The sequence below is a fragment of the Grammomys surdaster genome, unplaced genomic scaffold (assembly GCF_004785775.1).
Source record: "Grammomys surdaster isolate TR1022 unplaced genomic scaffold, NIH_TR_1.0 168, whole genome shotgun sequence".
Taxonomy (NCBI): Eukaryota; Metazoa; Chordata; class Mammalia; order Rodentia; family Muridae; genus Grammomys; species Grammomys surdaster.
Window position 1 is genome coordinate 2,480,318 of NW_021604616.1, and position 14,758 is coordinate 2,495,075.

The following is a 14,758-nucleotide window of genomic DNA, read 5'->3' on the forward strand; positions in this document are numbered from 1 at the left end:
CTTCTTCTTCTTCTTCTTCTTCTTCTTCTTCTTCTTCTTCTTCTTCTCTTCCTCCTCCTCCTCCTCCTCTTCTTCTTCCTCCTCCTCTTCCTTCTCCTCCTCCTTCTCCTCCTCCCTCCTCCTTCTTCTTCCCTCTTCCTTCTTCTTTTCTCTCCTTCCTTCCTTCCTTCCTTCCTTCCTTCCTTCCTTCCTTCCTTCCTTCCTTTTCTTTATTTTCTTTCTTTTTCCTTCCTTTTTGTTTTTCTTGTTTGCTGTTATTTTCTTCCTTTGTCATCTTTATCATTGTCTTCTTTGCCTTTGTCTTCTTTCTCTTCTTTGTGTTCTTGTTCTTCTTCCAAAAACATTACATTCTTAGCAAATGAACAGTGCTTTTTTTTTCAGTTTTAATATCTAATGCTGTAATAACAATAGATAAAGAGTACACTAGGGAAAGCTTTCATCACCACATGCTGCCTGAGATAGTGTGGAAATGAAATCTTCTGCTCTACTGCATTACACCTAGCAGATGGTGCTTTATGGTTTTGAACTCGCGCTTCAGAATGAGCATTAATGTAAAAGACCTAGTATTTAAAACGAAAAAGGGAAAATAGGCTAACTGACCACTTACCAAGATGGTTTTAAGAAGGTTCCTTACTTTTAGCTCTTGTCTGTATGTAAGATAAAGGTGAAATATGTTTTCAATCGAAAAAAGGGATACAGTATGTGAACTGACCACACCTGAAAGAACATTTGTATTAAAAGAAAAAAATAACTAGATTGACAGAATCAAGCAAAGGGTAAGCAATTATTAAACATTTGCTGCATCCTATTCTTTACTCTAATGTTTTAAATGGAAAAATATGGTCCAATAATATCTACTAGTAATACAAAAATAAAATTAAAAAAGGAAACCTAAAAAATAGTTCATGATATAGTGATTTTCGTCTTCCAGGTAATCACAAAACAATTTAGTACCCAAGTCACAATATTGAGTCATTTCATCAGCACTGAGGTATAAGATTGGTGCTCTGTGTATGATTTGAAGGCAGGGTTTGACATAGATGATACAGCTATGTAACAATGCTGTAATTCAGTGCCCTGGAATTTTTCTGCACATGCACTTAATGGAAATTTACTAGAAATTTCTTGCCAGAATAAACACATTTCCTTAAGGAGTGAAAGGCTTAATGTTCTTCTATTCAGATACACCTCTTTCCTGTGAATAGATAAACCAAATTATTTGGTATTAGTTATTATACTTCTCTAGTTCACAGAACTCATCTTGGTCTCCAACAGGGACTGTAAGAGCTAGAGGTATGGAATAAGAAAATGGCAGCCAATTTTATACTTCAGTAAGAGGGAAAACAAAAGCAAAGACATGATACCCACATAGTTAACATAAAAAACAACAGCAAAATTGAATGGGGAACATCTGTGAATTGGCTTTAGTTATCCTGAGGAGTGTCCTGATTAAGGATGTGAACCACACACAGGTGAACAGAGCTACTGATCCTGGAAATATAAACATTTTATGAGACAGGGTGACTTTTTATGAATGATTTTTAATCAAGACTGATAATTCTACAGTAACAGTTCTGATTATCCAGTGATATGTGACGTCAGTCGCCTGGCTTGGGAGCTACATTCCTGTGACATAACCCAGATGAGTGGGGTAGGAGGGAGGATGGATGTAGCCTTTGAGTTAAGGATGGAGGAGGCCCACCGTGGGCAATGGAGGCTGGGTGAAAAAGATTCCCAAACCTTCCTCCATTTCCTCACTAAGCCTGTTCCTGAAGTACACTTCAAAATTGCTGTCAGGGAAAGGTATTATTTATGGTGTGGGTGTCTCATTCCATAGCTCAAGGTGACCTTCCGTTGGCAATGCTGCTTAGTCTTAGTCTACTGAGTGTTGAGATTGCTAGCTTAGGGTGCCATACCCTACTCCAAAAAGAGACTGTAATGATCCTTCCTTACATTTTCACAAGCACTGTTAATAAAATCTGTAAGTTCCAGGGAACCAACCTTAGCACATAAACCTTGCCTACCAGCACATCACAGCTAACTGTCCAGTTACGGCTCACTTCTTTGGAAGGTTTTTGACTTTTCATTTTAACAAACTATTTGGAATTCAACTGGATAGCTTTGTCTGAGTTTAAGGACCTGCTCTTTCACACGGCATTAAGAGCCTACTCTTTAAATAATTATTGGAAAGACCGATTTAGATGTGAGAATATCATTCATGGATTACTAAAGAATTTTATTATGTTTCTATTTATTGTCAATATGTACAGAAAATAAAACTGGTCTAGCAATTATTGCTTCTTAGCAGTCTTTCTTGGGAGATAAAATGCATTTTGAAATTAGAATAATAAAACACTTTCTACCACTTATTATCCCCACTCAAACAGTACTTTTTAAATAGAAAAGCATTTTATGTAAAGCAAAAAATACCAGAGATGAAAGTGTTGCTTCTCTGAAGTGCTTACATGCCATTTTCTTTCTATCTGTAAATAATAAAAAAATGAAAATTCATTTCTATTCTATGTTGGTTTTTATTGTAAATTCTCGTAATTCAACATCAGAAGTAGGTGGGATGTAAGTCTAAGGAAATGTAGTTTACTTGATGCCATAAAGATGTTGTTCAAGTGCTGCTGAGAGAGGCGGGAGGTTGTCGGCCAAGGCAGCGCTTGCTGCCAAGTCTGGTGACCAGAGTTCAATGCTGGGGACTTACGGTGCAGCGAGCGAGAACTGAGTCTGCTGAGTTGTACCTCGACTTCCACACAAACTCCATGATTTGTGAGCCCTCTCCTATCCAGAATAAATAAATGTAATAAAAGTAAATCCCATTCAATTCATTCTTTTCATAAATAACAGGAAATGTCAGAGGCAATGTCAAGTTATTCAGAATTTCCAGTAAATGAGTATTTAACCATGTTAGAAATTATTTATATGTACAAGTCATGAGTACATTTATAAGTTTTTAAAGTGCTTTCTTCAGTAGACTGTAAAGGAAATTTCATAAATTAGCTTCTATATATTTCACTATGGAAAATAAGATAGAAATGGCAATAGTACCTTATTCACAATGGCTGCAATTGACTATAAGTTGGTTGACTTTGGTATATAAATATAATTGATAAAAATTATGTACTATATAAAATTCACTTCCTATTTCTTTGTGAATAGCCAATAATCAAGACTCACTCTGCTGTTTTCCAAATACATAGCATCATATTTAAATGTGTCTAAGTGAAAGGACAAGTTGTTCTTTATTCCGTGTCATTCTTTTTGGTAGAGCATGCAACTTAAATGAATCATCAAACCATTTCCCTTGGAGTGTTACTGACCATAACATCCCTCAATTAACAAAGTAAGGGTGAACTTAAGGAGTTTCTAGATTCCCCAGCTCTGTACTGTGATGTGTTAGGAATGGTGCCAGTTTCTCATCTGAAATGAACCACGTTTTGTTTTGCATTTATAGTCGCAGATATGGTCAGTATACCATGAACCCAGAAAGCTCCACCAAAGCTTCAGAGAGACCTCTGTTTGATCGATCAAGTTCTCAGGATTCTTTGGATGAAGTATCAATGGAAGCCTATTGGACAGAACTGGAAAACATCAAGAGATCGAATGAAAATCGCCAAGAAGGTCAAGAGGCCATAGTTGTCAAAGAGCCTGATGGTAATGTCTAAGTGAATAAGATATGTCTTTATTAGGAGAAATGGATGACCAGAAAGAAAGGGAACAGATCCCAGATAACCCTGCTAATTGCCTTTGAACTTGAATGTTACTTGATAATAGCAGATAAGAGTCCAGTTACCAGGTACAAGTGTTCTACCTGGTACAAATTCACTTTGTAGTGATAGCCATTCTATTAGAGATTCAGTTATATTTGTAGTTTAAAATCATCTACACTGACTTTAATTCCTTTCATAATATATTAGCCTCAAAGCTATTTCATCTGCAGGATGTGCTGGATGGTGATGGTAAGCTTCCAACTTTGCCGTGGTTCAGTTTTTCCATTTGTCAAGTAGCTTGATTGTTAGGTCTATGTTGTTTTGAAGTTTGTTTTTTTCTATCTCAGAGTATGTTGCTGTAATCTTTCTGCTTAAAGGAAGAACAAATAAGTTTATTATACTTTTCCATATTATGGTAATCTTTTGAATATTTGAAGGTATTTATCTTGTTTCTAGCCAATACATTTCTGCATGGCAGACAGGTATAAGCAACCTATGTGTGTGGTTGATTTGACCTCTGCTAGATCTTGTCCTGCATTGTTCAGAACAGTAGCCAGACAGCATGCCTTGCTAATGGAAGGGTACAGCTTTGGATGCTAAAAGACATAAATATTTTCAGCTCCCTTAGATACTTTTTTCTGGTAGTTAGCACATTGATTTTCCTACTTTTCTTCCCAACAATATTTTATATACATTTTACTATTATACTTGGTATTCTAAAGTAAACACGCAATATTTCACTTTTTAATATTTTTCTTAATTTTTGTACTATTTCCTTAATCTTTTAAATTCACAAAGTTACCATATCTGTGATGTCTGATTTGTCATCAAAACTGTGGCTTTCTTTCTGTGCTATTCATAAATATGTATGTATATTTTTATGTACCAGTAGTTATATAAATGCCAAAAAAGATAAAGTCATTTTCAGTTCTGCCTATTAATTTAGACATCCTCAACTCTCACCTCAGTGTCTGATGAACTACCGAGTTAAGTATCCCTATAAATAGGACTTTCTTCTTTTCTATGATGTTTCTTTTTAAAAATCTACCAGTAGTAATCTGGAGCCTGGCTTCTTGTTTAACAGGGTCTCTTGTTTAACATAGAACATAATTGTTTTTAATTATTTAATCCTTCTGCCTCAGCCTTCTAAGAGCAGGATTCCAGGTGTGTATCACTGTACCTGTCTTGGATATTTTTCTGTTTAATATTTCTCAGACTAATGAAAGAAAACCATAGTCAATTAATTTGACTTCTCATTCACTTTCTCCTGTTCTTTCCTAAATACATTATGGTAAAACTTATCTTATTTGTCGTAATTATTATTTTTCAGTCTGTGTTTCAAGACAGAAGCAACTTGCCAGTCGTGTTTCCCTAACATAACAATATGTTAGGGAAAACCACACTTAAGCTTTGGCTGTTTGATAATTCTACAAACTTATGTTGAATTAACAGAAGATGAAAACCAATGAGCATAATTCTGTATGCTCATATTTTCTTAGGCATTATTATTATCATTATTATTATTGTTACTCTCCTGGAATTCACTAGAGATCAGGCTGTCCTCCCACTTGTAGAGATCCATCTGCCCTTCTGTGCTGAGGTTAAAGGCATGAACCACAGTGCCTGCCTTTTCCTAGATTTTAAATAGTTTTTGAGTTTTCCTCCTATTTTTAATGTACTAAGTGGGTATGACAATTTTGTTTTCCTTGTCATGACAATGTCAAACTTACTCCTCACCATCACTATGGATTGGCACACCTGGAGCATTGTTTTATCTATCTATTCACCAATAATCCCAATGACCAATTGTTTTCCTTGAGGTCCAGGCTATTGAACCTGATTTCTACATTCAAGGAGTTACTCTAGTGCAGAAGGACAGACATCAGTCACGAGTGACACAGATGATAACATTTGCAAAATATCACCATTTTTGGTCAGGAAGTAGCTTTGATGGGTCTCATTTAATTTGTAGAAGAAAAAAGCAGAGTTCAATATGGTCAAGATTCTGAAACGTGGTATAGACTTTTGTTTGTGTCATTTTTTACCTGTCCTTGTTTATTTCTCTCTAAACATGGTGCTTGAAGTGACTCTATTCTAGTTTTCCATCTGTTTTTCCGTAAGTGTCATTAGGTCTTAGATAATACAGCATCTCTTGACATACAGGAAATGATTGGTTCCAGGACCCCGAGTACCCAAATCAGCAGACAGATACTAAAATGTCTTGTATGAGTTTGCAAAAACCTATTTATGTACGCTTATATTCTTGAAGTCATCTCTGTGTTATTTAGAGTTTTTGATGCAACGCAAAGTACTATACAGATAGTTATGATGTTGGGTTTAGGGAATGACAAAAAATTAAATGTCTATGGTCAGGCTTATTTGGGTATGAAGGAGTCTGTTACAGAGGGCATCAGAACTTAGAATCTGCTTGAGCTGCATAGTGAGACTCTGTCTAAAGAAAAGGAAAAATGAAGGAATGGCAATACATAGATCAGGCACTGCTTTTAGCAGCACATCAAATCTAGGTTAGTTGAATATTCAGATGCAGAGACCACAGATGTGGAAGGCAACTGTATTTAGTTTATAGTTGAATTCCTACTTTCCTTGTTCTCAATTGATTCCGTTATCTAATTAGTTTTCATGCAATCTTTCTTTTCATTTTCATTGAAAATAATGTGCTTTAAGAAATTCTTTGAGCTGGGCGGTGGTGGTGCATGCCTTTAATCCTAGCACTTGGGAGGCAGAGACAGGCGGATTTCTGAGTTCGAGGCCAACCTGGTCTACAGAGTGAGTGCCAGGGCAGCCAGGGCTACACAGAGAGAAACCCTGTCTCGAAAAAAAACCAAAAAAAAAAAAAAAAGAAGAAATTCTTTGATATCAATATTATCTGATACACCCAGAAAAAATTAGAAAATTTAATTTGAAATTCCCAGGTATATATTTTTTACTACCTTTCCATATGCCTCATTAGCCACATGGAACTGAGAAAACAAAGCCTTTTGGAGATTAGTGTTGGGCTCCAAGATAGCCTTGAATTCAAGCCAAGAAACTAGGCCTCCACACATGCTCATACTAACTTCCTGTGCCACCCGCTGGAATGTGTTATTTCTTCATTGCTTGCTTGCCTCTAGGAGAACGACAGTACAGACTCCCTCAGTTCATATGCAGGAAGTTGTGGAGGTTAATTACATATGAAACAATTTTAAAATTTTTAATTAAGCATATATGAAATTGACCCAAAATGTGCTATCACTATGGCCAGAGAGGATGGCAGTTGTCCAAGTTTCAAATAATAATTCTCAGCTCCATGGCTTGGTTATAATAGAAGCATTTCAGTCAGGATTTCTGATAGTCTAAGAATATGAACGTTTTTATTCTTTGTGATTTCAAAAACATTTCTTTCTTTTTCAAAAAAAAAATCCATTTTAGAGGGAGAACTGGAAGAAGAGTGGCTCAAGGAGGCGGGTCTGTCCAATCTTTTCGGAGAGTCTGCTGATGACCCGCAGGAAAGCATCGTGTTTTTATCTACACTGACCCGGACTCAGGCAGCAGCTGTTCAGAAACGTGTAGAAACAGTTTCCCAGACCTTGAGGAAGAAAAACAAACAGCACCACATTCCTGACGTCAGAGACATATTTGCTCAACAGAGAGAGGCACAAGAAAAAGTAAGATTCTTTTCTGATATGAAAACAAATGATGAAATGCTTGGAGTCATTTGGACCAGTCCAGTTTAATTGAAGTCATTGCGAACTTAGTGAGCACCTGTTCTCTACCCAGTGTCAAAGCACTATGTTGGCAGTGAACCAGCCTTCTTTAGTTTTGCCCTTCTAGAAGTTACCCCAGAGAGACAAATACCCATGCAAGTTCAAATTCTATGTAATAATTCTGTACTAGGGAGGATGGGGTCCTTGAAGTAAATGTGCCTGTCACACCGTTGAGTAGGACAAAGTAGTGGAGAAGGCCTTCTACATGGCTTGGGAGCCTTCTACATAGCTTGGGTGCCAGTTGTTTCTGACAAAAAAGCAGGACCCAATACATTAATCCTTATCTATTATTGCTTGAGGAAACAGTTGAATTTCCAGGTCACTGAAGGATAGAAGTGGAGTATCAAGCAAGTGATAGCACCCTTGAGATGTGAAGGAATGTCCTCTTTGTGTCTAGCCCCCTGCACCTTACATGGCATATAGAGTTGAATTAAGATGAACCCAAGTGATTAATGTTTCTATGGAAGATGCTGATTCTGATGAAAATAGACGAGTGTTAAATGAAGAGATTTTAGGAGATAATGGAAGTACTAGACCTGTGAGGCCCTGAATAGTGGTGTGCAGCCTAGCCCATTGATAGAACACCCAAAGTTTATCTCTGAGGAAATAAGGAGCTTGCATTGGATTGAAATAATCATGTGGAACTTTTGTCAAGAAGGTCTTGCTACTGATAAAGAAAAGTCAGCTGAACTAAATGGTGTTTTTAAGAGCGTAGAAAATTTTGCTTACTGGCCCCATCAGCTCTGGTTTAGAAAATTCAGTAGAATCACTGAGAGAGTAACAAGAGAATTTTTGAATAGTAGATATAATGACAACATTAACAGTAGCAATTGGTGCCATAGCTACTGAGCTAACTGCTCTACTTGCTCGAGCTCATTGAATCCCCTTAGCCGTCTTCTGAGTGAGGTGCTATCATTTCCATCCTACGGCTAAGGTTCATAGACTTTAAGTAACTTGCTCAATGTTCTCTAGATGCTAGCCCCAATTTTGTCTGACTTTAAAGCATTTTCTCGTCTGCAGTATTTCCACTTTCAAACATGACTCTGATAGTAAGCAGTCTGAACTTGAGAATCCATTTATGGTATAAGCAGTGGGCAATAAAATTTTCATGGCTTTTCATAAAAAGCCGAATGGAGGAGTTTATATTGAAGATACTTTGTTGTTGGTGGTGTTGTTATTTAGAAAGCCTTTACTTTTTGCAATTACTTTGCTTTCTGCAAAATCCCTTCAGTTGCAGACTGTTACTTTGTTTGCATGGCCAAGTGTAGATCAAATTCATCCCATTTACAGGAAATTCCTGGGTCACTAGATTGTTCCAGGCACTTGTATAAGTTATATCCTTGTTTGCTATCCAGTGGCTATTTGGGCCATCTACCAGTGCTGGAGGATGGAACTAGGCTTTCAACTGTAGAAAAATGAATGGTAAGGAAATATAATATGACATTTCCTTCCTAATTAAAGAACACTGCTTCCTCCCTAGCCCTGCCCACTAAGAAAGCTCAGAGGAAGTGACAAGCAGAAATGGATAGACTTAGCAAAATATATGGTGTGGGATTCCTGCTAGTCTTGAGGACAATGTTGCTACTTGGTGCTAAAAGAAACTTTTTATTTTCGCAGTAAATTCCTAGAAAAGTGTAACCCACGTGGTTTAGAATCTACAGTCATTGGTGGCTTTTATTATTGGTTTGGTGTCATTAAGAGAGAAGTAACACAAGCAAATGAAGACAATGTTTTCCTTTGCTGGATACCTTTAGTTGAGATATCACTATTCTTTAGAAGATTACTTTCCATCCCCCACCCCTTAAGCATCCATCTTTGTTTGTGGTTCTTCTCTTCTGGGATAAATGTGTATTCAGCTTTTCCAGTCTCCATACTTAAGCACAAAGTCTGTGCTGACACCAGGAAATTTAATGCCTAAATGTATCCATATTCATGCTTATCTTCAATTACTAACCAAAACAGTCTGACCGTATATATACCATATATATAATTAGAATCTCTGGCTGTGTTCACTGTGCCATGAAAAGCCAACCTTCTGCAGACTTAAAGCAGAGAGAAGGAGAATGTCTTATTGTAACCAACTAAGGAGTGCCATTGACCATACAATGTGTCACTTCTGTGACTTGACATTGCCTTGAGTCTCTAACTCATATGTTAATGACATATTGATTTACCAGTCCTGGTAAAACAGTGAGTGAGAGAGGAGAGGCCTTTGTGGATAACAAATACACAAACACAAACACATACACACACACACACACACACACATACATGTAGGATATACATATCAATATATATCTGAGGTTAATTGTTCTGTGAGGAAACTAGACGTGCTAGTTTTTGAATGTATAGATGGAATCCAGTAGAGTAATTATTAAAAATAATCCATTCAAATAGACCTCTTTGTGTGGTTGGCCCAGGGTCCCTTTCCTGACCCCCTCAACTCTCACAGAGCCCTGTCTGAAGCCAGTTCTAACTCATCATGTTTATAACCCTTGAAGGGCCATATCTCTAAGGTGTCATGCTCATGGCAACAATCTCTTTAGGGAAAGAAAAGAATTCCTTTGAAATATGTCACTGCTTATTGCCAATTAGTTTTAATTTATCTCACATTTCTTTAAACCACTTATTTTATGTGTACATATTTGTATATGGGTGTATGCACACATGTTTGGAGGCCAGATGTTGACATTGAGTGTCTTTCTCAATCACTCTCCACCTTATTTTTGGAGATAGAATCTATCACTGAAGCCAAAGCTAACCAATTTGGCTAGAGTGGCTGGCCAGAAAACTTTAGGAATGTCTCTATCAGATACACACTTCCCTACTCAGATATTTACACACATGCTGGGTTTGAACTTGCGTCTCCATATTACTCTTTGAGCTATCTTATATTTAAGATTATCATTTATTTGTTTGTTTACTTATTAGAAAACACGGTCTCTCCTTGCAGCCCATTCTAGCCTTGTACCCATTATATCACCAAGACTGGCCTCAAACTGATGAGAATCCTACTGCCTCAGTCTCCAGAGTGCTAGGAATACAGAGTACAGGGAATACATACTTGGCTGGTCACTATTTTTTTTTAAGACTTTTTATTTAAATTTTAATGTGGTAGCTAGTATTTTTGTTTGATGATAGAAGTCTTGTGCTAAACTCCACATACTATATGATCACTCAGTAAAGCGTAGAACTCAGTCTGGGAATGATTGTCTGTATGATTCAGGCCAGGTGACAAGTAAACTATATCAAGAACAATAAGAACAACAACAAAAAAGAAGTTAGTTTCTTTACAGATGCAGTGACTGTTTAGCTGCCCATGTTCTAGTAATAACTCCCCACCCATTCTTATGCAAGGGACCCTAATTAAACTTGTAGGTTACCCCTCTCCCCAAAAAATAGACATGGAAGAGGGCACTTGTTTGGATAAGTAAAGGGTTCCATGAGAGCAAAGGACAATAGGAGAAGGCATTAAGAGTTGTTGAATATGATTAGAATATATGCATGTGTAAACTTATAAAAAATAAATATTTAAAAACCAGTAAAAAATAGATGTATAGTCCAGTGATTTCTGCCATCATCACAGTCAACGATGACACACTTTATTCCGTGCCCTGCAAAGAAAGCTCATATCCAACAACATTTACTTCCTATGTTGTCCTGAATACTTGGGCAAATGTGGATCATTGGATCTGTGTGATTTGCCTGTTGGGGACTTTTCAGATAAATGGTATCATAATATACATGGCTTTTGGTGACTTTTCCTTTCACGTGACATAATATTCATTAATGTCGAAGCATGATTTTGGACTTTATTTTCGTTGTTGTTGCTAACTACTATGTCAGGGTTTGAGTAAACCTCATACATCCACTCACTGCTAGATGTTGCTAACATTTCATCTAGATAGTGGGGTTTCAGATAACAGGGACACTCTTGGCATCTTTCCTCTTCCCAGTTGTGCTTGGTGTGTGTTTCACTGCTATGAGTAACCACACACTCATTGTATGATTGTCTATTGATTATGACCGTGGCACTCTGTTTCCTGACAGTGACTTGTATAAGTCTGAGTCCATTTCTTGTTCTCTGAAGATTATAATGGGATTATTTACAGTGCTGTTTTCTCTAGTTGTGAGTTCTCTAGATGACTAAGTGGCTCGTTTTCTCTGTTCAGTCTCCAGATGACTCAGACTTGCGGTCAGTCAGAACAAACGAAAACAAAGGCCAAGGAAAAGATGGTATGTTGGACTTGTGCTTTTGCTTGTCTCTTTACTTACTGTAATAAACATAACTCTAACATATTCCCTTCAATTCTACTGAGCAACTTCTATGAAAGTATTAATGTAAGGTTAATAATACAGATAAATACATGATTCTGAACAGAGTTGGCCCTTTATTATTTTTATGTATATTCCCATATGATCTCAGTGTACGTATACATCTTCCTGAATGTTTATCATTTCTAAAGTGGCATGGAGAGCTTTTTGCTTCATTCCATATACTTAAGAATCTTTCCTGGCTAATAACTGTTCTCCAGAACTGAAGCCATGTTTTCCGGACCATGCCTCTGGACCTTGGAGTTAGTGCCCTTTTTGTGAATTATAAGCTCTAAATTCATAAATGGTTTTGTTTTCAAAAATTTTAGAGAAACCTATAAGAAAATGAGATTATTTTTTAAAAAATGAATTATAGTTCTCCTTTTCATGCATTTCACATTAAGCATTTATTTCAGAGATGAATTAAAAATTAAAACAAATACAAAGATTCTATTAAGCACCACGAAGAAAAAGTTTACAATTATTGGGCTTTTAAGAAGCGAAAATATTCTTAGTTTAGGTCCTAGGTTGACACTTAAAACATCCATCCACTAGTTACTTAAACACTCACACAGATGAACTGTGTAGTTATATTCTCAACTCCTTAGCATCTGAGGCATTTGTACATGGCTGTGTGGCCTTGGGCTTTGAAGTGGCAGGGTGAAGGAATGGCTGTCAGATAAACTAGAGGCCCTAGGAGCATCCCCAACCTTCCTTTAGAAATCCTTCTTTAGGACAGAGTTGTATGAGAAGGTTTAGAAATCTGAGAACATATATAGCATCTTTGTTTATTTAGAATTTTCTCAGTACTTCTCTCTTGTATTCCCACCAGAAAAGTAAAAGCATACAGTGTACACATATGTATGTGAACATCATGAGTGTGAGCACACACACACACATATGAATATCACACATCTGAGTACACAAACGCACATTTATAAAAACACTCTTTTCCCTCACTTTGGTGGAGGCCTCTGTAGCAACATGTGCTGCATCAGAATGAACCATTGAGTATTTCCCCCTGTCTCTGTGCCAGCAGACACTGAAGTGGCACACAGGCTGGCAGTGCTGGCTTTAGCCTTCTGGAGAGCTGGGTCCTCAGAAACACAGACGGATCTTTTGTGTGAGTGTCAATATGCTTTGGGGAAGAGTGACTGCCAGTTGCTTAACAGATATCGGGGAGAACATTGTCCTTGCTTCATGTTTTCGTCTCTTGCCAGACATCCTAATGTAGGATTATAGCAACAAAGGTTCTGTGAGACAAGTCTGTTACATGATCGCTTTCAGGTTGAGATTGCGTTGGGCAAGAGAGATGTGACAAACTTGTGGCCTGATTTATATCTGTTTCTGCTTGAAGGGAAAACAGTAGGAAGCAAGCTGCCAGCCCAGTCACCAGGTAGCTGCTGCTGCTGCACCTGTTTGGGACAGGGCCCACTCCTTTGCTTATCACGAACTAATGGTGTTTTAAACACTTTGGAAAATTCAGAAAGAAATTTTCCTAGATTTATGTCAGTCTTTGTGGTTGCTGCTCTGATAAAACTCTTCAAAAACAGCTGGAGGGAGGAAAACATTTATTAGGCTTACAAGTTACAGTCCATCATTCAGAGATGGCAAAGCAGGAGCGCAAGCCATAGATGGATGATGCTTTTTGTCTTCCTCCCAGGTTCAGGGGAAGCCGTGTTTCTTATTCAAGTTGGGGACCCCTGCCAAGGGATTACACTGCCAACAGTAGGCTGAATCCTGCTATATCCATTAGCAGTCAAGGAAATGCCACACAGACATGCCCACAGGCCAATCTGATGGAAGCAATTCCTCAGTTCAGGTTTCCTCTACTCAAGTGTGTTAAGTTGACAATTAAGGTTAGCCATCACCTATGTGCAAGGAAACATCATCTGGAGTTTGTAGAGCCAGGCTGGGTCTGGTCAAAATCTGACAGCACAAGTGTCTAATCTAAATGTTTTCCCCATTCTTGAGTTTTTATTCATTCTGAACTGCCTGTTTTGGAGCTGGAGAGGTGGCTGAGCAGTTAAGAGCACCCTGGTTCCATTCACAGGACCTACAACCATCTGTAACAACAGCTCTAGGGAAGGCACTGCATACATGTGGTGCACAGACAAACATATAAAAACACTAGTTGTGGGCTGGAGAGGTGGCTCAGTGGTTAAGAGCACTGACTGCTCTTCCAGAGGTCCTGAGTTCAATTCCCAGCAGCCACTGGTGGCTCACAACCCTCTGTTATGTAATCTGATGCCCTCTTCTGGCATGTAGATGTACATAGAGCAATCATATACATAAAATAAATAGATCCTTAAAAAACACCAATTATAAATAAAATTAAAAATACACCTTTTAAAAGAATTTCAAATTAAAAAATAATAGACTTTGAACATTGCAAGTATTGTCATATTTCACATTAATCTATATTCTTCATTCTTCATAAAATTATACAACTCTATGAAACGCCTAGCATTTGTATTTATTTATACGTATTAATAAATTGATACTTAAAATTTTTTATAGTGATCTGTATATTTTTAATTTTCATTTCTATGAGAGAAGAAAAGTATTTTTAAAATAGGTATTTCTATTATTTTGGATAACTGGGCAAATTTTTTAAAGTAATTAATTATGTAAGTTAGACTTGTTGCCTTCTTTAAAATCAGAAAGGACTGGAGGGATGGTTCAATCACTAAAGGGCTTGCAAATAAAATGCTAGCCCTGGAAGGATATGAGGACTTGGGAAGGATCCCCACAATCTATATAGAAAAGCCAGATATACATAATGCTCCACATATGTGTGTACATACCTGTGAGTCCATGTGTATAAATCAGTGAACACACATAAACATAAAAAAGAGGAAATTGATTAAAGAAATTATATGCACTGCAAAGGTCAGTCTAGACATGTGGGTCCCTAGGTGTCCTGCTCAGCTAGACTAGTCTATTTGTTAAGCTCTAGGCCAA

General features: G+C 37.3%; 1 protein-coding gene across 2 annotated transcripts in view; it reads left to right on the top strand.

Annotated features, from left to right (window-relative positions):
• Arhgap18 (Rho GTPase activating protein 18) overlaps positions 1-14,758 on the top strand; it is a 162,114-nt gene that overhangs the window by 89,742 nt on the left and 57,614 nt on the right. For both annotated transcript variants that reach the window (XM_028766460.1, XM_028766461.1), the window contains exons 2-4: positions 3,461-3,660; positions 7,146-7,381; positions 11,653-11,716. In XM_028766460.1, coding sequence (XP_028622293.1) covers positions 3,461-3,660; positions 7,146-7,381; positions 11,653-11,716 — 500 coding nt within the window. The remainder of the gene's footprint in view (positions 1-3,460; positions 3,661-7,145; positions 7,382-11,652; positions 11,717-14,758) is intronic.